Consider the following 22,684-nt stretch of genomic DNA (forward strand, 5'->3'; position numbering starts at 1 on the left):
TTTAATTTATTACGTGTTCTGTGGTTCGATTGCATGGAGTTCTGACGTTGGCTTCTCCCTCTTTCCATAAATAGGACTATGTGCGTTCTCAGCCAAATGGAGCTCCATACCAAAATCGAAATCGCCAGGGTTATACATATAGGGGACGTGAAAGAGGACGGGGGACTGGGGTAAGGAAGCCTTTTTCCCCCACAATTTGAATTTTGTTGGAAATCAGTGGTTTGTTAAATGCGAACTGAAATTGAAATTTCTTGATTGGAAGTGTTTAGTCAGAAGAAGTGTTTTTATTCTCTCGACTACTTCTAATCTATAGTAAGTGACATATATGATAAATCCCAAATTATCTGCAGTCAATATCCCCCCCTGATTGGACTGAACCTACTCTCCTGAATTAAGTTGTTGCATTTTTGGCATCACTGACATTGCCAAACAAATAACATGTTGGTGTGCAGAGTTCACGTCCCATAACAAAATTCACTGAAGAATTTGATTTCATGGCAATGAATGAGAAGTTCAACAAGGATGAGGTTTGGGGTCATCTTGGCAAGAGTAACAAACCTCACAAAGAGGGTGATGGGAATGACAGTGATGAAGATGACATTGAAGATGAAGACGAGGCTGAGTTATCGAAGGTTGAAATCAAGGTGGCATTGGCTATCTATATCATTCTAGCTAGATGAATTCTACTGTAAGTAATAATCCTTGTATTACTTCTGTAATCTGAGTTTGTTTAATTTTGTTTTTGTGCCACAGCCCATCTACAATAAGGATGACTTCTTTGATACCATCTCGTGCAATTCTACGAGTCATGACCAGAATGGAAGGACAAGATACTCTGAGCAAATAAAGATAGATACAGAGGTAACAACCTTTTTGTTTTTGTCATCTTAGTTATTGGAGTTTTTTTATTAATGCGGTTGCTTGTTTGGGGGTGCAGACTTTTGGCGCTTTTTCAAGGTACCGGGGTGGAAGAGGCGGCCGTGGTCTTGGGCGTGGTGGCCGTGGTCGTGGTGGCTACTATGGAAGGGGTTATGGAGGTGGTGGCGGCTATGTCCCAAGGGGCCGTGGCCGGGCCATGCCCACTCGTGCTGCCTATGAGAGTTGTTGATTGTTGGCTCAAACCAAATGTAGTCTAAAACCAACAAATGATGTTGGCTACTTTTGTGGTCAAAATTGATGGTTGGCATGCTACATGTGGGAAATAAAATGGATGGTCTTATGCCTAATTTGTTGTCAAAGAATGGATGCATTTATGCCTAATTCTTTTGACTTGATGAGAGGCCTTTGGCCTATAAAAGGAGGTGTAGGCATAACTCAAATACAACATCAAGGAAACAAGGAAGAAAGAAAAATAGCAAGAAGCCATTTGGCATAGAGAAGAATTTTCTCAAATTGTCTTGCTTTGTATTTTTGGTTTTCTCTTCCTATTGTAAGTGTGTGAGCTTGGGTTATTCGGGTCTTTGGGAAATTGAGTGATAAACACTATTGTATGTTCTCATTGATTATAGTGGAATACTCCGTAGTCTCCAAACTGGATGTAGGCATTGCCGAACCAGTATAAATCTTGGTGTTCTTGTTGGTATTGTTCCATTTATCTTTTGTCAGTTATTGTGGTTTATTTTTCACTCACACTTGGTTGACGCTTCCGCACAACAAGTGGTATCAGAGCCTAGTGTTTCGACTAGGCGTTCTCGTGGGAGTGAAAAATTTGTTGGCGCTACAGTCCCGTGAATAGTGATGAGTAGATGGCTGGAGATAAAGATGAATCTGTGAAGGGGAAGGAATCGGCATCGTCTTCGTCGGCGTCTACATCCAATAGACATCAAATTGCTACTACAAGGTTAGAGGTTGATAAATTCAATGGCTCTAATAATTTTGGTATGTGGCAATGTGAAGTTATGGATGTGTTGTATCAACAAGAGTTGGATATGGTTCTGGAAGATAAACCAGAAGATATTGATGACAAGCAGTGGACACGAATTAATCTTCATGCTTGTGCTGCTATTCGATCATTCCTTGATAAGGAGTTGAAATACCCGTATATGAAGGAAACTTCTGCTAAGGAGTTATGGACAAAATTGGAGGAGAAGTATATGACCAAGAGCGCAGAAAATCGGCTCTTCTTGAAGAAGCGACTCTTCCGATTTCAGTATCGTCCAGGTATTTCTATGCATGAACACCTCAATGATTATAATAAAATACTTGCTGATTTAGCAAACCTTGATGTGAAAATTCCTGACGAGGATAAGGCACTATGTTTGTTAAATTCATTGCCTGATGATTATGATCATTTGACAACTACTTTGTTGTATGGAAAATCCGAGGTGAAATTTGATGAGGTGTCTGCGGCATTGGTGAATCATGAGTGTCGAAAGAAGGAACTAAAGACTCACAATTCACAAACCGAGGCACTTGTTGCAAGGGGTCGAACAGAGGAAAGAAAATATGGGAAGCGGGGAAAATCTCGTTCAAAGTCACGAGGGAGGTTTCCTGCTAAAGATGAATGTGCCTTTTGCCGCCAAAAGGGTCATTGGAAGAGAGACTGCCCCAAATTGAAGAACAAAGAGAAGGAGAAAGCGGGTTCTGAAGCAAATATTGCAAAATCTGGAGATGATGATTTCGAGTTTGCTTTGACTAGTTCATCTGCTGATGGTCACTCCAAGGAGTGGATTTTGGATTCAGGTTGCACCTATCATATATGTCCCATTCGAGAATGGTTTTCTAGCTTCGAGGAGCTGGATGGTGGAGTTGTTTTGATGGGTAATGATAACGCCTGCAAAACACAAGGGATAGGCAAAATCTGTTTGAAGATGCATGATGGAACAGTCAGAGAATTAAGTGATGTTCGGTATGTACCGGATATGAAGAAAAATCTTATCTCACTAGGTGCATTGGAATCCAAGGGTCTCAAGATCACCATGAATGGTGGAGTTCTTAAAGCTGTTTACGGGGCACTGGTGGTGATGAAAGGTACAAGACGAAATAACTTGTATTTCTTGAAGGGGAGTACAGTTATTGGTGAAGCAGCTGTCACCGAAGCTGCTGACGCAGATAGCACAGACACCACGAGGTTATGGCATATGCGTCTTGGGCATGCTGGTGAAAAAGCGTTGCAAGGATTGGTGAAGCAAGGCTTATTGAAAGGTGCAAAGGCATGCAAATTGGAATTCTGTGAGCATTGTGTGTTGGGTAAGCAAACTAGAGTAAAATTTGGCACTGCTATTCACCACACTAAAGGCATTCTTGATTACGTTCACACTGATGTTTGGGGACCTTCCAAGAATGCATCTTGGGGAGGTAGCCATTATTTTGTCTCCTTTGTTGATGACTTCTCTAGAAGAATATGGGTGTACACCATGAAGCGTAAAGATGAAGTCTTGAAGATATTCCTGAAGTGGAAAAAGATGATTGAAACGCAAAGCGGTCGAAAGATCAAGACTCTCAGATCAGACAATGGGGGTGAATATAAGTCTGATCCTTTCTTGAAAATTTGTCAAGATGAGGGTATTGTGAGGCACTTCACGGTTAGGGAGACACCGCAACAGAATGGGGTGGCGGAGCGCATGAACCGTACTTTGCTTGAGAAAGTTCGGTGTATGTTGTCTAATGCTGGATTAGGCAAGGCGTTTTGGGCTGAGGCAATTACTTATGCAAGCCATCTCATTAATCGATTGCCAGCTGTTGCGAATGAGGGCAAAACGCCCATGGAGGTATGGTCTGGTAAACCTTGTACTGATTACAAGTTTTTACATATATTTGGTTGTCCTGCTTACTATTATGTCAGAGAAAGCAAGTTGGATCCAAGAGCAAAGAAAGCTCTATTTATGGGCTTTAGCACTGGCGTGAAGGGATACCGACTCTGGTGTCCAGATGAGAAGAAATTTGTTGTAAGCAGAGATGTGACCTTTGATGAGGCTGCTATGGTTAATCAGAACAAGCATGAAGGTGAAACTGAAACGACCGAGACCATGAGTAGCTCAAAGCAGGTGGAGTTACTGAAGACTCCAGTTGTTCCAGTAAGGTCTGATGTTACAGACACTAGTCCTACAGTTAATCATGATGATGAGGACGAGGATGATGAAGAGGAGGCACCTACCCAAGAGCCTCCACAGCAACAAGACTATATTGCAACTAGAAGATCGAGAAGGGAAATTCGAAAGCCTGCTCGATTTACTAATATTGTGGCATATGCACTTCCCGTTATTGAAGATGATATTCCATCCACCTACAAAGAAGCTGTCATGAGTTCAGAGTACGTGTTGTGGAAGAAATCTATGGATGAGGAGATGAAATCTCTTCATAAAAATAAGACTTGGAAGCTGGTTCAGTTACCAAAGGGGAAGAAAGCAATTGGTTGTAAATGGGTGTATGCCAAAAAGATGGAATCTTTGGGAAAAGACAATGTAAGATTCAAAGCCAGATTGGTAGCTAAAGGCTATGCTCAGAAAGAAGGCATTGACTACAATGAGGTATTTTCTCCTGTAGTAAAACATTCTTCTATTCGTATTCTGTTGGCTTTGGTTGTGCAGTTTGATCTTGAGTTGGCCCAACTTGATGTCAAGACTGCGTTCTTACATGGTGATTTGGAGGAAGAGATTTATATGTCTCAGCCAGAAGGTTTTAAGGTTGCTGGAAAGGAAAATTGGGTTTGCAAATTGGAAAAATCATTGTATGGCTTGAAGCAGTCTCCAAGACAATGGTACAAGCAATTTGATCGATTTACGATCGGGCTTAAGTTGCTCAAGTTTAAGCACCGCTTAGACTTGATTGGCATTTGTAAAATTTGTTGATTGCCCCATGGGGGAGTGGGAGACGACTATTGGGAGTTCTACTTAGAGGGTTTGCGCCAAGGTAGAGATTGTTGATTGTTGGCTCAAACCAAATGTAGTCTAAAACCAACAAATGATGTTGGCTACTTTTGTGGTCAAAATTGATGGTTGGCATGCTACATGTGGGAAATAAAATGGATGGTCTTATGCCTAATTTGTTGTCAAAGAATGGATGCATTTATGCCTAATTCTTTTGACTTGATGAGAGGCCTTTGGCCTATAAAAGGAGGTGTAGGCATAACTCAAATACAACATCAAGGAAACAAGGAAGAAAGAAAAATAGCAAGAAGCCATTTGGCATAGAGAAGAATTTTCTCAAATTGTCTTGCTTTGTATTTTTGGTTTTCTCTTCCTATTGTAAGTGTGTGAGCTTGGGTTATTCGGGTCTTTGGGAAATTGAGTGATAAACACTATTGTATGTTCTCATTGATTATAGTGGAATACTCCGTAGTCTCCAAACTGGATGTAGGCATTGTCGAACCAGTATAAATCTTGGTGTTCTTGTTGGTATTGTTCCATTTATCTTTTGTCAGTTATTGTGGTTTATTTTTCACTCACACTTGGTTGACGCTTCCGCACAACAAGAGTTAGTATTGGTAAACATTCAAGGCCTCATCTTGCCCTTCAGAACAGCAAAGAGATTTAGGGCTTATGCTAGTGTTGTGCTTTTTGCTTTATTTATGCTTGTCCAGAGAATAAGTAGAAGTAAATGCTTTTTTTTTTCAGTATCAAATTGCCGGTCGGTCTGTTTGTGTTTCTTCAACCTGACTTGACATTCCTTTTTATTGACCAAATCAAGAAGCACCGAGTTTAGTGAAAGAAAACCTTCTGTTTAGTTTCTTCTCGTTGATTGATTCATGGCACCCATTGACGGTCGGGGGTTGGAATGACGACCCTATTGGCATTCGACCGAAGTCGTAGCTGATATCGGCGTTGGTCCTGGCTAAAGTCACTCGGATATAATTCTGCATGTATCATGCGTGTGGTGTTCCCTAGCCAACCACCACCCCACCCCTCCTCCTGCACCGATGTCCACCTTGCAGGCGACTGCTCAACCATCAATGGCCTCTCTCTCGGCAGATTATCAAATCCAATTCCCGGAAATAGGTTTGAATGGGAACGAGATGGAGACTTATGGTGGAAGACTAAAAAAGGAGATAAGAAAATCTAATCCAATGGTTGTAAGAGTTGAAATCTTATGTTGATAAGAAACAATTGAGTAAGAGTTGAAATCTTATGTTGATAAGAAAGAATTGATCATGACATTAGTATAAGTGAAAGGATAACAAGAAATATACATCTAATGGAGGAGATTGAGATAGGAAAATTTAATTTAATGATTGTAAAGAGTTGAAATCCTATCGGCAGCGAGTTTCGAACCTAAGATCTCCAATTTTTAATTTGAAGGAAGCCAGACTTGTGGCCGGAGGTTGAAATGCTTTTGTGAGTCTTTCCGGACCTAGAAGAAGTGGATAACTGTGACTTCCCATGAGTTATCCCCTTTTAAAAAAAAATGACCACGTCATAAGCCATGACACATGTCATGACATAAGCCAATAATGAAGTCATTCTAGTTATGTTTTTTGCGAAGAAAAAAAAATTGATGCATGAATTTATTTTTATTTTTTTTGTTGAATATTTACAAAAATATTTTACAACAATGTAATTTAAATTATTTGAAAATGTTGCTGTAAGGGTTCTACTTGAATTTTAAAAAAAAAAAAACTTGAATTTAAGGTTTCTACTATAAGGGCTCTTCCATAAGTCTTCAAAAGTGGTGGTAGAAGTGAATTATTAAACTACAACATTCCGAAAGCAGCATCATCTTATACCGCCACCAGAGACTTGGATTACATATTAGCAATGGCTGACAAGGAAGAAGGCTGATAAACCCAGAGGTGCAGACTTCATTGGCAGATCCAGGATTTTAAACTTTGGTCCCAATAACAAAGGTCAAAAAATTTATAAATAAAAATAACATTGAAAAGTTAAATATAATACATTTCATTCAAAAATCATGTACAAAACAACATTACAAGCTATAAAATCCTAATTCAAACGTCCACGACGAGGTTTCATAGTCTGAAAATGTTTCATGATAGCTTAATTACCAATACATGAAAAAACATATTTTTTTAATGTAAACAACTAAGCTGTCACTCAAACCATTGATCTCTCATTTTGTTGCGAAGTGGACCCTTAATGATATTCATAGCGGAAAATGCCCTCTCCACTGAAGCAGTTGCAACCGATAAAACCAAAGCCAACTGAACAAGCAAATATACATATGCAAATGTTCGATGCAACCCTTTATCCATCATTTTCTTAGCAAACTCATTAATCCCCCGCAATTGAGAAAAATCATTATCAGAACGCACAAAATGAATGTAAATATCAAGTTGATCTTGAAGTACCGATCTCTCTCGATCTGTGAAATCTTCAGGATAAATTTGAGCAAGGCGACCAAGCTTCTCTTTATCAAAAGCTACAAATGAATCATTTGGACTTAAACATGCCAAGCAAATAAGCAATTCGGTATTACTTTCATCGAAGCGATCATCTAATTCTGTAAGTTGGAAATCAATGACCTCAAAAACGAGCTCCACTTTGTAATGATGACGATTGGTCTTTCTTGGAGTAATGTAATTATAATATGAGATTGGGTGGGATTAGAAATTTAGGATTTTGGGTGAATATAAGAAAGATGGGGATTAGGGGGAAAAGCAGAGGAACGAAACGGGGGAAAGGAAAGAGACTCTTGGGAAAGATGGCCCATGTGAGGCTAGGCATATGGAATCAGGGACAATTGACAAACGGCACCGTTTATCTCATTAGTTTTTAACAAAAATTAAATTAAATTAAACAAATTGGCCTAAACATTGCATTTTGGACCAACTTTTTAAAAAACCATGTTTTCTTTCTTCTCCCCCCTAGCCCTGCTATGTTCTCGTTGAGGGGTCCCCTGGAAAATTTCTAGCTGCATATTAGGATCACTGAGGGGTCCTAAGACCTCCTAGGTCCCTTTGTGGATCCGCCTTTGGCAGACTCTGAAGATGATTTCGGAAAACGGGCAAGTGAGACGCTGATTGCCAAAGAATAAGCTGAGTTTGAAAGAGAAGGAGAAGAAGGCACTTGTAGTTTCATCTCTTGTAACTATTTTTGTCCAATTTATATACAAATTTCAAAAATTTCACGGAATTCTCCCCTCTTTATCTACTCTAAAACTTACCGAATGTATATGTGCACGTATATAATTATGTGTTTCTCTCTCTCGTAATGTTGAATGATCATGCAATAAAAAACGTCTCCCTAGTCTTATACTTATGTTATGTCTCGCGCCGTAAGCTTGTGAGTTTTAAACAAGGTTATGTGCTGTGAAAATGAAAGAGTTTCACATGTTCTCGTGAAAATAAGAGTTTGAGATATGATATAGGGAATGCACACAATTTAATTGTTTATTTCTTTCCCAATTAATTGCATATCATATTCACTATATGCCTTTCAAGTTCACCAAATTGAATTTGAAATCACAAATTGAGATCTTATTACGTATACGTACTTTAATGTCTCCGATATCGAGTAGCTTATTCGGAAATGCATAGCATGCATAGTTGCATACAACTTTGATGAAAGTAGAAGATATTGTGGTAATCATATCATGAGATCGATGGTTGTTCTACTTGCATGTGGCAACCAAGACTCTTCTGGGAGCAAGAGAAGGCCTTCTTCCATGAAGCAAAGCCAGGTTATCGAGGAAGAGAACATCACCCTTCTCCCACTTAAACTGGACGCTTTCTTCTTCGATTATCTGCTCACATCTGTTCACCAGCTCTGCCGGAATCTCGGTCCCGTCCGCCATCAGGGCCGAGCTGATCTCCTTCCCATGCATGCCAACCATCGTGTTGAACCACATTCTCCTCCCTTTTCTTCCTTCAAACACCTTCGTCAGCGACCTCGGTCCTAATATCGTCTTGATTCCCCCATCTGCTAGCCACTCGACGTCCATGCCTAAAGCATTAGCCCTGCCACAAGTAAACAAACATTGTCCATTTTAGCTGGTGGCAATGATGTCGACACGTTATATAATGGACTAAAATATGAATGTATTACTTTTTTTCAGCTTCTGCACGGACTGATGTGGCAAAAGTATCCTCCCAACCCCTGCCCCTCATAGAACCTGTGCTGTTCTTACTTGGTGCTGTGAAGGTGTATTTCAAGCCACTTGCATCCAATTCTTCCACAGCTTCCGGGAACTCCTCCAGCATCCTCTCCGTCACTCGGAAGCTCGGAACAAATGGGGTCTGTCCGCCTTCTGGTGGAGGTATCTCACAGAATAGGATGACCTTTTTGGGATATTCCTTAATCTGCAGGTTAATTAATTAGTTAAGACACAGTCAATTGGGGTTAATTAATTAGAATATAGAGAGTCAACGCTTCGAATTTTAGTTTACGATACAAGAGTCATCGGTACATGTTTGCAGGGAACATACTAAGGTTGGAATGAGTCCATGTTTTGACTTGGCTTAAAAAATTCAAGTAAAAAATGTTTGCTTAAATCAAGATATATGACAGTTAATTAACTTATTAATCTCTCTGTGCTTTGGTGCAGGGGAGGGAAGCAACTGACACAGCATATGTTCGCAGAAAACATGATCAATTTCACACTTCCTAGCGATGAATTCGATACCTTTCTCCGATCCTAATGCAACAAAAACGCGTTCTTTTGTTTTTCGGTTACAAGAAACAACCATTCTAGGCCGAGCCTTGTCACCTAAGAAAACAGGAATGAAACTGCCAGGAGACTTCTCCAATATTTTTGACAACCTATGTCCCTAGAGATAAGGTGATTTTTCATGGTGATTGTATATATATGCACTTACCAAGACCATCTCATGGTGATAGTATATGAACTCTGAGAGAGGTCCTTCATTTGCAGTCCAAACTCGCTTGTGCACATGAGTTCTTGGCGCCGGTCCTACATAGCGAATATCATCCCAACCGAAGGTTTCTATGATGTCGTTGAACTCCTCAGCGTTCTGCACATTGAAACCTCGGAGAAGGATAGCGCTGTTCTTGACAAGCATCTGATCAAACCAGTCCTTGTTCTTCTGAAGAGCCAAAATAAGTGACTCCACATCGTTGTTTTCGGGTGCTGGAGGCTGCAGCACCAGTGGCATGGTCTCACCATCCACTACCTTCTGGCCTTCGCACTCTCCTACTTTGAAGTCTTTGGTGAAGGGCTCCATAATCTCTCTCTCTCTCTCTCTCTCTCTCTCTCTCTCTCTCTAACTTGCTATTTGTTTATGGGCGTGTTGGTGTTTAGATTCGAAGGGGTTATATATAGTGGTTGGGATATGGTTCTCACCGGCTGATTTTAGATGTTTTGTATGTCATTTTGCTTGTTAAATACGACGCAATAATTCTTTTTTTATTGGTTTTGTTCGCAGGTACCTCAAATTTGAGACTAGAAGTTATAAAAAAATGAATGATAATTACTATGTCAGTCACCACCAAACACAATATAATATACAGAAAAATACTGTATAGGGCGCCTAGCAAGGCATATAGATACTTTATGCAAAGTAAAGACCAGCTGTATAACATAAATTGATTGTACAATGGAAAATACTTTGGCCATATCACAGTTCATCAATTTAACGAGTTAGGGCTCGTTTGGGACTGTTTGTGCCACAAATTTCAGTAAAACTCCAAGTGTTTCCTAAAGAGTACTTAGAAAGCGCTTCTACGATCCAGAAACACTTTTAAGTTTTTTCGCCCAAATTTTGAAGCATTTTTAGTTTTTTGAAAGTAATTTTAGCCTCTTTTAGAAGCAATCTCAAACATACTTTTAATTACTGTGGTAATATGTATCGGATATAGATTCGCATGCAAGTAAGAATGACTCCGCATATATAAAATGGCGAATAGTGTCCTTTTCTTTAGTTGGCATGTTACTACAAATCAAGGTTGTATGCTAGCTAGGGTTAACAAAGGTTATCGGCCATCAAACTCCGAGAAGTCGATGAGTAAAAAACCATACAGTAAAACAAAAAAAACACAGATAACAGCCCTAATAAAGTAAATTGATCTTTCTTATGCAACAGCTAGCAGACTAACAAATCTTTGTTTGCCATCTCAGAAAGAGCTTTCGAGTTACCTTGATCTAATTTGCGATTTGCCGTTCCATTGTTGGAATCTCTGAAGGCCTTGGTATACCCGTACGAGTGAGTATTTTGATACCTCCTTTCGTTTCCATAACGTTATGGACAAAGCAAAGTGCTTAACCCAAACACAAGTTGACAAATTCTCCTCTCTTTTTTTTCTGCTTCAAATTCTACAATGCCTCTACGTCCGCATACAAGGATGTAATCAAGCCGGCCGTCCAGCTTTTACATTTCAAGCTTTTCTGGTCGCGGGGCATTTCAAATCTGCCTATGCTCCACTTGGCAATTTTATAGGCCATATAGATATATGCTACTTTTTTTTTTTTTATCTTTGTGAGTCCCGATCCTCTTTTTGATCTATGTGTACGGAATTTAAGGACTTAGAGATCTAAGTCATTGAACAAAAAGAATGAGAGATTCAGACTTTTGGTTTATGTGGGGTGAGCCAGTGAAATGGGCTACCAACCCACCTATGTTGATTCCAAGTACATATACCATTTTGTTGAAGGTCGTTCAAGCTTTTCCTCAAAGTATGACATGAATTACTTCAGCGCCATGGTGCTTGATACTCGAACATTGGCTCGAAGCATTTTCTCCATCCTTCTTATTCTGAAAAATCAAAGCATCGTGCGTCTTGGTACCAATAAAGACTGCAAGATTTAAAAGTCCAAATCTCTAAATCTGTTGGCTTCAGACATGAAGATCCGAAAAGGATCTTGTTCTTAAAGCCCCCCCCCCCCCCATATATACACTGAATATTCTTATATCATCAATAGACAAACTAGCTAACACATATAAATGATTAAAAAACCACATTAAGAAAGTGTATTTAAATTTTTAATTAACATCCCATTGACATGGACAAAGTCCCTAGGCAGCAGCTCTACAAAAATCCAGGGCCAACGAAAAATTAGGGGGTGTGCTATCCACATTTTTTTTTTTTTTACTTTTCACTTACTTCTTATTAATTTTTATTCTTTGATTTTTTTTTTATTCATTCAATTTGAAAGCCAAAAATTAAAAAAGTGTGAGTAGTGTAAAGAAGTGTGTGGATATCACACCTCAAAATTTATGCATCATGCGCGCACAAAATGGCAAACACTCAATGTTTACAGAAAACTGACACATGGCATCCACAGATTAACTTAATTACTTTATAATCTCACAAAATTACAACACGAGGCACGTGACAAAACACAAAGCATCCTATTTAAAGTTGAAACCAGAATTTAAAATCTAAACAAAGAATTTGTTAGACGCTTCTTGCTTTATTTGTAAGAAACTATTTTTTATCTGTAAATAATAGTGTAATAAATACACAAATGTAATTTATTAAAGGATTATTTTGGTTTCGGTCCCTAATCAATTTAATTGTTCGACTGAAGTCTTATTTGTTTAAATATTTTGATCGAGATCCTTAACATCATTTAAGAGATTTAATTCATGCATTAATTCATTTAATGTCCCACAAATTACGAAATTTAAACAACTTCAAATAATATTTTTAAAATATAATAAATACTTAAAAATAAATATTAGAGTAATATTGTTCTTCACAAAATTATAGCAAGAAAATAATGACACACCCCAACCAAAATCAAGGCGTGATGGCCATCACGCCTTGATTTTGGTCGAGGTGTGTCAGTTTGGTATCAGAGCCAATCCCTAGCCGAGTGTGTCGACGAGGACGTCGGACCCCTAAGGGGGGTGGATTGTAACATCTCATATCGCCCAAGAGAGTGGATCCTATAAGCCTTATATGTATATTCTCATCTCTACCTAGCACGAGACCTTTTGGGAGCGCACTGGATTCAGGTTCCATCGGAACTTCGAAGTTAAGCGAGTTCGCGCGAGAGCAATCTCAGGATGAGTGACTTACTGGGAAGTTCTCGTGTGAGTTCCCAGAAACAAAACCGTGAGGGAGTGATCGGGGCCCAAAGCAGACAATATCATGCTACGGGGGGCCCAGGCCGGGATGTGACAATTTGGTATTGGATCCAATCCCTAGCCGAGTGTACTGACGAGGACGTTGGGCCCCTAAGGGGGTGGATTGTAACATTCCACATCGCCCAGGGGAGTGGATCATGTAAGTTTTAGCGTGAGGGCGTGGTCGAGGCCCAAAGCGAACAATATCGTGCTACGGTGGAGTCGAGCCCGGTATGTGGTGTGATTGCTCTTGTGTGAACTCGCTTAACTTCCGAGTTCGGATGGAACCTGAAGTCAATGAGCTCCCAAAAGGCCTCGTGCTAGGTAGAGATGAGAATATATATATATATATATATATATATATATATATATATATATATAAGGCTTACATGATCCACTCCCCTTGGCGATGTGGGATGTTACAATCCACCCCCTTAGGGGCCCGACGTCCTTGTCGGTACACTCGGCCAGAGATTGGCTCTGATACCAAATTGTCACATCCCGGGCCAGACCCACCGTAGCACGATATTGTTCGTTTTGGGCCTCGACCACGCCCTCACAATTTTGTTTCTGGGAACTCACACAAGAACTTCCCAGTGGGTCACCCATCTTGGGATTGCTCTCGCGTGAACTCGCTTAACTTCGAAGTTCCGATGGAACCTGAAACCAGTGAGCTCCCAAAATGCATCGTGCTAGGTAGAGATGAGAATATACATATAAGGCTTACATGATCCACTCCCTTGGGTGATGTGGGATGTTACAAATAATGTACCCACATAATTATTAACATATTTTAAAAAATAATTACTGATATATTTTAAAACATAAAATAAATACATATAGTTAGCATGGGTACATTTAGCAAAATTAAAAAAAGGGTACAAATAAATTAAAAAATATGGGTGCAAATACAAATAAAACTTTAAAAAATATGGGTGCAAATACAAATAAAACTTTAAAAAATACGGGCACAATATATATATATATATATATATATATATATATATATATATATGGGTACAAATTAAAACTGAAAAGAAAATTGATAAAAATAAAAAAAAGGTTGCAAATTAAAAATAGGTACAAACTAATAATAAAAATAGGGAATTGTTATTAGCACTCCAAAAATCTCATTATACACTCCAAACTTTCTATATTAGGAAAGAAAAATACACTTGTGAGGAGTGTAGAATGTGATTTTTGGAGTGTCAATAACACTTTCCTAAAAATATATGATAAAAAATTTAGCCATAAATATAAATATACCAAATGTAAAATTTCTAACACTAAATGAATATATTAGAAATAAAAAATATTTTATTATTGAAATAATTAATAACGTTTATTAAAACCCAAGGATCTTGATCAAAAATTGAAAAGGAATAAAATTTTAATTAATGGAGTAACACGAGACACAAAATAAAAGCACATAGATTAGAAATTAGGTTTAATCAATGTAGCAAAAATTGTAAATAATAGTGTAACAAATTCACAAAAACAGATCTTGCAACTCTGTGATGGCTCTAATTCGTCAAGTTTGCTTGAATCTTGGCATTTTTCTTTGTTATGGCTCTAATTCTGTAAGTGTCAAATTATCAATTTTTTTTCAACCAACTTGACGAAATAGAATAACTTGATACACGAAATGAAAACATAAAAGATAATGCTTGTATTTTTTCACGGTGAAACCTTCTTGTTCCATCATTTAATAATAATGTGAAACAAAGAAATTCTGCATGGGAGAATACAAGCATTATCCAAACATAAATTGCATAAAAAACAAAAAAGCCTTAAAAAGGAGGGAATTTTAACAAAAAAAAAAATTTTTGGTACTGTTTATTTTAACGAAAAATCATATTTTTACATGAAAAAGTCAATACTGATACTGTTTACTTTATCCTTTATTTTATTTTTATCATTAAAATTCAAAAATTCTAAACTATTTTAATTGATTTTCCTTAAAAAGAACATGCAGTGGGACAGTCTTTGAGTGAAAGCATCTGTTTTTTCCGCATAAAGAATTCGAGAAAGAAAGCAACTTTACGCAAGTGCCTGGTATTATTGTACCAAACTAGATCTAGACTACAGCTGTCGGTGCACTGAACTCTCGCTCTCAGAGTGTTGGAGCTGCAAGTATCAAATCCATGGCGACAGTCACACCTTCACTAGTTCCACTCCTCTTCTTTGCCAGAATCTCAGGGCTTGCAGTTGCAGCTCTGGTCATTTTCTGGGCTTTCTCCTTCAAGTCCAGCTTCCTTCCTCACTCCTCCCCACAAGAACACCAAGCCCTCATCTATTCAGTATGAACCCTCTCCACTCTTTCTATTCACACCTCTTAATTTACTCTCAAAACCCAGATAATATCTCAATTGATCATTTCTTGAAGCTAAAAAATTTGAAAAGGGTGGTTGTTGTTTTTGCAGGCTCTTCATCCTCTGTTCATGGTCATTGGGTTTATTCTCATTAGTGGAGAAGGTAATGGAAGTTTTTTGGCAACATGTTTAAAAATTGAAGCAAACCCTTTAATTGATAAGAGGAGTGATTTCCACACGCCCATTTTCTCCGTTTTGCGTACGTGTTTATCGCTGGTCTTTCGATTGAATGAATCAAAGAAGAATCAACGGACAGAAATAAACGGAAAATGTGTATGGAAATCATTTCCCATCGGTATGAGTTGGGTTTTGAATATTTTTTATTTTTATTTTTGTTATATTTTCTGCAGCAATTTTGATCCATAGGTGGTTGCCTGGTTCAAGGAGTTTGAAGAAATCAGTGCATTTGTGTCTTCAAGGCATGGCTTTGGCTTCTGGGATAGTTGGGATTTGGACTAAATTTCAAGGGAAGAAGGGCATTGTGGCTAATTTCTATAGTTTGCATTCTTGGATGGGGATGATCTGCATCCTCTTGTTTGGAGCTCAGGTAAATTCTTCATACTTCTAAATTTAACTCATATTTGATGCAATTATTTGATTTATGGGAAACTACATTGTTGTTTTGACACTTCGAGAAACTTACATGTAACAGGGATGTTAACATGGCGGTTTAATCACAAAAGCAATATTATATTTTAGGATAATTACTGATTTGGAGTTTTAGTAACCTTGTAGGCCATCTTGACTGTAGAGTAGCATCAACCCTCAATCATATCAGTGAAATAATTTATCAAATGGGCCAGAGGAAAGCAATTATTAATATAACCTAAAAACGTACTACATGCACTTTATGGAGGTGATAATAAAAGCGCTTTATAAAGGTGTTACGTTGTGAAGCACTTGAATTTTTAAAAAAAATGCGCTTTATGGAGGTGATAATAAAAATTCAAGTGCTTCACAACGTAGCACCTCTATAAAGCGCTTTTATTATCCAAAAACATTTTAGCACCTCCATAAAGCGCATGTAGTACGTTTTTAGGTTATATTAATATGACGCAGTTGTAAACAGAAGTGTTGCTCGTCTTAGAAGTAGCCACAAACATCCCTCGACCTTACTGTTGCCGTGGTTAATAAGCTCAATACTTGTTCATGCTCCGAGTGTAAAACTTATTAGATTTCCAATTTGCAGTGGTTGATGGGGTTCCTGAGCTTCTGGCATCGAGGGGAAGTGCGCTCGGTGAGGCTAAGGGTGTTGCCGTGGCACATCTTCCTTGGACTCTACACGTACGGTCTGGCCGTGGCAACTGCAGAAACGGGGCTTTTGGAGAAGTTGACATTCTTACAAACGAAGAGGAATGTGTCTAAACACTGTACCGAGTCGATGGTTGTGAATAGTTTGGGACTGGGGCTGGCATTGGTCAGCGGCATTGTAATTTTGGCTGCAGTGTCGCCTAAATACCAAGCCCTGCAAAGTAAACTCATTTACTCATCAGACAGCAAAAAGTCCATGTCTTCTTAGTCCAATTTTTTTTTTTACTCATCTAGTGATCTTTGCAACGATGCAATCTTGGTTTGTGTTTTTACTCTGTAAATGTTATTTTGTTGGGGATGGTAAATGTTTGATCCACGTTGGTGTATGAATTAACCCAGTTGACAAAACATTTTCGGTCTCGGTGTCAAGGATTAGATTGAATTGGATAACTGACTATCGTTCGAAGTTAGTGGAAAGAAGAAACGAAAGAATTGTGGCAGAAGATGGATTACTTATTAGAAAAATTTATCCATTTCAATCTTATGTTATGAAAAAATCATTCACTTCAATCCTATGCCAAAAAAAAAAGAAAAAAGGACCAAGGCGAAGTTCGCCTTCTTACTATGAGGGCTGCTAGAATTAGTCGTGCATCAACATTGAAGTCCAATTACATCAATGCCTAGGAATCAATCACGAGTTCAATGGCGACTAATCCTAGTTTGGTCTTGTAGCAACTAATTAATGAGAAAAACTTCGATAGGCACTGCTAGACCAAATACTTGTGTTATATTTTTAATGAAAACTGCGCTACAGATGACGTGGTCAATCAACTTAAATTGGATAGGCCAAACACTTTTATATTTGTGTGAAAACTGCGTTACGGACGACGTGATTAGATATGTCATAAATTGGGTACACCAAACAAACGGATTCCACTGCCACCTCCTACTTCCCACCTCCCACTCTCCGACCCCAAACACACACACACTCTCTCTCTCTCTCTCTGCAATTACAAAGCTTCATCATTTCTCACCTCCCACCGCAAATTCAAAACCCTCATCCCCAAATCTCGTTCAGCTATCAATAATCATGTGCTCTTCTTGTGCACCTCCTTCTTCCTCCATCTTCCTTCCCACATACACTTCCTTACTTATACGACGCCGTACTCTCTCCCCGACCCTAATTCTCTTGAAACCCAAATCCACAAGGCCCAGACTGCGCCTCTCTGCTTCGCTCGCCCAGCGAAACCTCGACATTTCATGGTTCCCATCGGACCAATCCGCCGACGGCGACTATGGCGGTTGGGAAATTGTCGATTCTCCGCTTCCCCGCAGAAGTCCAGGTCTGAATTAATCATGAATTTAATGAATTTCGCACAACCTCACATAAAAGTTTAAGACTTTTGTTTTAATTTGTTGGTTGTTGCAGGGTTACCTAAATTTGTGATTGGGGGCATTGGGGCTTCACTGGCGGTAATAGTTGCCGCCATTTCTCACTTTTCGCGGTCGAAAAGAGGTCTGCATTTTCACTTATTGGCTCTTTTGATGGGTTACTAGTGATTAAGTTTCCTTTGTAGTGAATTGCTGTTCCAATTGGGTTGATTTGGTTACTTTATTTTAGGATAACAGCTCTAGTGGTTTTGTATGGTCGGACATTTGCTAAATTGTGTGTTGGGCGTACTACATTGTTCTATTTTTGTAGGTTTTAAGTTTCAAATTACGAGTCCATTGCATTCTTTTCACGGGATATTGAGTCAGGGATCTGATACTGAATCTGCTAACCAAGTAGCATTGGATGAGGATGCCGCGGTCCCTGAGGCAAGTCCAGGGACTGTACCTGTTGTTGATAGCGACAATGTTACTTCAGATACATTAAATTGAACATTTCTTAAGGTATTAAGAAATACCCTATTATTTTATTTTATTTTTATGTCTAAATTGTCTTTATACTGATGAATTCGCAGAGGTTTTCTTACGTATCTTCTATTTTTAATTCAGCATATGTGGAGAAGCTTGAACGCATTATAATCCCTGTTGCTGTGGATTCTACTCAACAGGAAGCTCTAGCAGTTTTGAAGAAACTGAAGGTTTACGTCTTTATTGAGTGCTGTCAAATCTTTATTGGGTCTTTTAAGATGCTGATATTTATGTCTTATCTGCATTTTCGAAGTAAGGACTAAAGACATAAGCTTACTGACTAAACCGGTTCTGAGATTTGGGTGGCATGCTCACTGATAGCAAGTTTCTGGAACAAAATTTTTAAATATAATTTTGAATCCCCATGGAACTTTCAATCTGTTTTTTTTAATGTAGGATTTATTTACTTCTTACTATCAGTGACGTTTTACAGTCTTGAAATTTTGGACTTGTGAAATGTTCTTGTCTGTACATTTAGTGTTCTTATATGACTGAAACTCTGGGTCGAGTTCTGAGCATGAATTTCTCAACTGTAATTAAGGTACACAGATCATTGAAGATGATGTCAAGGCTGATGAGTTGTGTACTAGAAGGGAATATGCAAGATGGCTAGTTCAATTAAACTCATCATTGGAAAGGTACTAATTTATACGTACACACCTTGAAATAAATTATATATTTTTTTATTAGATCTTCAGGATGGTCTTTCCTTACATATTTTTAATTTACTTTATAGGAATGCAAAGCACCTGCTTATCCCATCAGTTTCACTTGCTGGATCCATAATTTCTGCATTTGATGATGTGTGTGTTGAAGACCCAGATTTTGGGTCCATTCAAGGTGAGGATTGATTCTTTTATCTGCAATTTGATTGGTATTTGCTCTATAAAGATTGTATTTTAATCTTTGCTTCTGCTTCCTGTCCCTAAGCTCTTGCAGAGGCTGGTGTCATTCCTAGCAAGTTATCACAGAAGAGCTCCAGTTATGACGGTCTAAATGGCTATGGAAATATCAAATTTTCACCTGAGAGGTAGAAAGTATGTTTGATGTTTTTCTTAATATCTTGAGTTTCCTTTTATGCTCAAATAGTACACGGTGCTGCAGGTTTATCTCTCGACAAGATCTAATTGATTGGAAAGCCCATTTAGAGTATGACTTTTTGCCAGGAGTAATAGAGAAGGTAAGGAAGACCACAAACATAATCATCAATCCGTGATTTTTCTGATTTTTCCCCAAGTGTAAACCATGCCTCCTAAGTCATTGGTTTGAAAATCTGACTTATTTACAGTCCAGATATCAACCACAACAACAGTAGGTTTTATGGATGTGAAAGGGATAAATTCAGATGCACCAGCAGGACTATATATTGACATGCTGACAGAGGAAAGTAGCATACTCAGAAAAGTTTTTGGTATTCCCAGTTTCCGTGTCTACTCTAAAGTAACTTAAAATTTCCAACCGTGCACACATCAGCACAAATTTGATGAATAACTTGTGTTTCCACACTTTGAAAACTAACAAGCAGATATGTAGGCTCATGTATGAATGTTTATGTTTTTCTATGTATGGTATGAGGTTTATTCTAAGAACGCCATGGCATATTCTCTTGCAGGACAGTGCAAGCGGCTTCAGCCAAACAAACCTTCAACAAAAGCACAAGCAGCAGTGGCGTTGACAAGTGGCAGGATCGCGGAATCAGTTGCCTCTGAATTGTTGAGAATAAAAGCTGAAAATTCTGCAAGAAGGGCTGAGATGGAAGTTATCAGGTCAGAATTGCTTGACAGGGAAGACATACAAAAGTTTTGGGATGAGAAAATGAATGCAGAGAAAGCACATGGTCTTGAGGTGGAGAATGCTTATCTTGCTGCCCTTCAGGATTTGGAACAGGAGAAAATTTTCCAAGAAAAGAATTTTGCTGAGATGTTAAAGGAGAAGGCAGCTATGGACTCTCAGAGGCATTTACTTCTCAGTCTCAAGGAAGAGGTCAATGAGATGTCAGAAAAGCTTGCGTCCAAGAGGTCTACTTATGTTGCTGAGAAGTGTGATTTGCAGGACACGCTCAATGATTTAGAGACGAAGCAGGAAAGTATGCTTGATACGAAATCTATACTTGAAGCTGAGATAGAAGCTATTCGGATTCTTAGGTATCACTCATCATCACTGCAATTATTGTTAATAATGCATAGGCACATATTACTAGAGTGGGTGTTAAAATGTAACATTTCGAGTTTAGGTTAACTTTATGGCTCTTGACCTTTTCTTTCTAAAGCATGTTTTGCATAAATTAGCTATAACTTTTCTGTTACATACAACAGGACATTGTCATGAAGCTTCATCAAAGACCGAAAACTTTAATCATTTAATGAAATGGCATGGATATATTTATATACGATTCTAATAATTTTGCACAATGATGCAGATCTTGGGTAGAGGATGAAGCAAGAAAAAGCCAAGCTCGTGCCAAGGTGCTCGAGGAGGTAGGACAAAGGTGGAAATGGGATAACCAGGCCCCTTGACGCGATGCAGAGATTTTTAATCCTTGTTTTTTTAAGGTCACGAGTGGAGCGATGCACATCTGATTGTTATTCTGTGTAGGCTTGTACAATTTCAAATGCAGAATGCCATTGGCATGAGCAATGTTAAAGATTTGTGCATAAAGTATAGCGTCTTATGTATCGACAAAAGTTAGCAATCGAGGAGATGAGGATCGAGTCTTTTCTTTCACGGAATGTGTAATGCAAATGTGATATGGAAGCTCTTGAAGTGATGTTTCATGCAACTCTCAGATTTTTTCGTTTCTTTTTCTCCATTGGGCAGCTTAAAAGTATTACTTTTTGGGTCATAGAAACACCAATTCAAGTGCTTCAAGCAAAATTGCTTATGAAAATGTATCTAGTAGAAGCACTTCTAACAAAAGCTTTTATTAACAGAAGTGTTTTTTGGATAAACAAACGCAACCGGACCCGTAATTTCGAAACAGCATCACCATGGAATGGAAAATTACAGCCACATCCAGATGGGGTAAAGCGGTAAATCCACTCACATGCGTCGGTCAAAATTCAGTCAGCCGTTTTCTGAGGACAAAAGTAGAAACGCAAAGCCGGTCAAAAAGTTACTGCAATTTACTGCAGTGTCTCTCCGGTGAAAAATCCCACAGCTGAAGCCCAGATGGTATTCTTTTTTACCCACCTCCAAATGTACATGTTGTTTTCCCTTTTCATCTAATTATTTATCAACTGGAAGTGACCACAGTTCGTATTTCATCTGGTGAAAATGCATATTCTAGTTGTATCTTGAAAATCTTCTAGTATGCACCAGGTTTTTTGCCGTTAAATTCTTCATCAATGATCCAATGAGCAATATTTAAAGGCCGAAAACCCTGGTATATAAAATACATCGGAGCTCATTAATCCTGATATATACCGGAGCACAGTAGAATTTGTACGTATGTTGTAGCTTCCTCTTCTCTGAGGCATATGGAGCAACTAGAGCCCCAAAATCCATGTTTGGATAATGGAATTTGGCTTCTGGTGTAAGTTGTGGAGCCCACATAATTTATAACCCAGAAAACTATTTTTCTTGTAATTTTCCGTGGCTTTTCATTCGCACGTCTGCAATTTTCTTCTCGAATATTATATCCTCTTTGATAAGTTCACAATCTCAAATTCCTCCGCCAAACAACTCGTTTTCAATTCAATGGATGATTCTTTGTTATGTTGTGGGTAACTTTGCTGGCCACACTTCCCACTACAAATCTCAGTTTCCAAAATCTTATCTACAAGTTCTTGTGGGCATCCTGCCATAATTTTACGCTTTGGGAGTGCTTCTACGGATGCACTTTTGTTAGTATTTATGCTATAAGTGTTTTTAGTAAAAGCATGTTGAATGTTTATTGAGAATTCTCATGCTTCGTGCTTTTCTAGAAAGCGCTTCTATGACTCATAAGCAAAGCCTTTTTTGGTTGCAAGAAACACTTTTAGCCTTCCTAGAAGCAATCCCAAACATGCCCTTAAAAAGAGTATACTTTTATGCTATGTGAACAGGCTAATTGATAAAAAATCATGTCTTGCATGCTCAACCCATGATATGCAACACTTGCTTCCGATTGCACGCAAAACCAATCAAAAAGATACAAGCTTTTTGGGATATGCCAAAAAGGAAAGCAAGTGGGTTTTTAGGTCAATCACCCCCAAAAGTATGGTTTAGTTTGCTTTGTATTTGGCTA

General features: G+C 38.5%; 4 protein-coding genes across 4 annotated transcripts; 2 read left to right on the forward strand and 2 right to left on the reverse strand.

The window, feature by feature from the left end:
- Window positions 1–6,985: 6,985 nt before the first annotated feature.
- On the reverse strand, window positions 6,986–7,973 carry LOC137736350 (uncharacterized). Its single transcript, XM_068475634.2, has 2 exons — window positions 7,840–7,973; window positions 6,986–7,460 (listed from the first exon to the last, which is right to left on the reverse strand). The coding sequence occupies exons 1-2, from the start codon at window positions 7,971–7,973 to the stop codon at window positions 6,986–6,988; spliced, it is 609 nt and encodes a 202-aa protein (XP_068331735.2).
- A 507-nt stretch (window positions 7,974–8,480) lies between these two features.
- LOC137736630 (clavaminate synthase-like protein At3g21360) lies at window positions 8,481–10,236 on the reverse strand. The gene is made up of 3 exons (XM_068475868.2): window positions 9,710–10,236; window positions 8,940–9,193; window positions 8,481–8,851 (listed from the first exon to the last, which is right to left on the reverse strand). The coding sequence occupies exons 1-3, from the start codon at window positions 10,073–10,075 to the stop codon at window positions 8,506–8,508; spliced, it is 966 nt and encodes a 321-aa protein (XP_068331969.1). The 5' UTR covers window positions 10,076–10,236; the 3' UTR covers window positions 8,481–8,505.
- A 4,656-nt stretch (window positions 10,237–14,892) lies between these two features.
- On the forward strand, window positions 14,893–16,957 carry LOC137738212 (Cytochrome b561/ferric reductase transmembrane protein family). The gene is made up of 4 exons (XM_068477843.2): window positions 14,893–15,219; window positions 15,343–15,394; window positions 15,642–15,838; window positions 16,481–16,957. Exons 1-4 carry the CDS (start codon window positions 15,064–15,066, stop codon window positions 16,808–16,810), a joined length of 735 nt encoding a protein of 244 aa, XP_068333944.2. The 5' UTR covers window positions 14,893–15,063; the 3' UTR covers window positions 16,811–16,957.
- Window positions 16,958–17,453: 496 nt separating this feature from the next.
- On the forward strand, window positions 17,454–21,238 carry LOC137737906 (uncharacterized). Its single transcript, XM_088682164.1, has 11 exons — window positions 17,454–17,885; window positions 17,972–18,058; window positions 18,245–18,404; window positions 18,536–18,629; window positions 19,009–19,097; window positions 19,196–19,299; window positions 19,390–19,489; window positions 19,564–19,639; window positions 19,753–19,870; window positions 20,072–20,603; window positions 20,879–21,238. The coding sequence occupies exons 1-11, from the start codon at window positions 17,633–17,635 to the stop codon at window positions 20,973–20,975; spliced, it is 1,710 nt and encodes a 569-aa protein (XP_088538290.1). The 5' UTR covers window positions 17,454–17,632; the 3' UTR covers window positions 20,976–21,238.
- The last annotated feature ends 1,446 nt before the right edge of the window (window positions 21,239–22,684 follow it).

The sequence above is a fragment of the Pyrus communis genome, chromosome 13, assembly GCF_041283825.1.
Source record: "Pyrus communis isolate YQ-2024b chromosome 13, ASM4128382v1, whole genome shotgun sequence".
In the NCBI taxonomy this organism is placed as follows: domain Eukaryota; kingdom Viridiplantae; phylum Streptophyta; class Magnoliopsida; order Rosales; family Rosaceae; genus Pyrus; species Pyrus communis.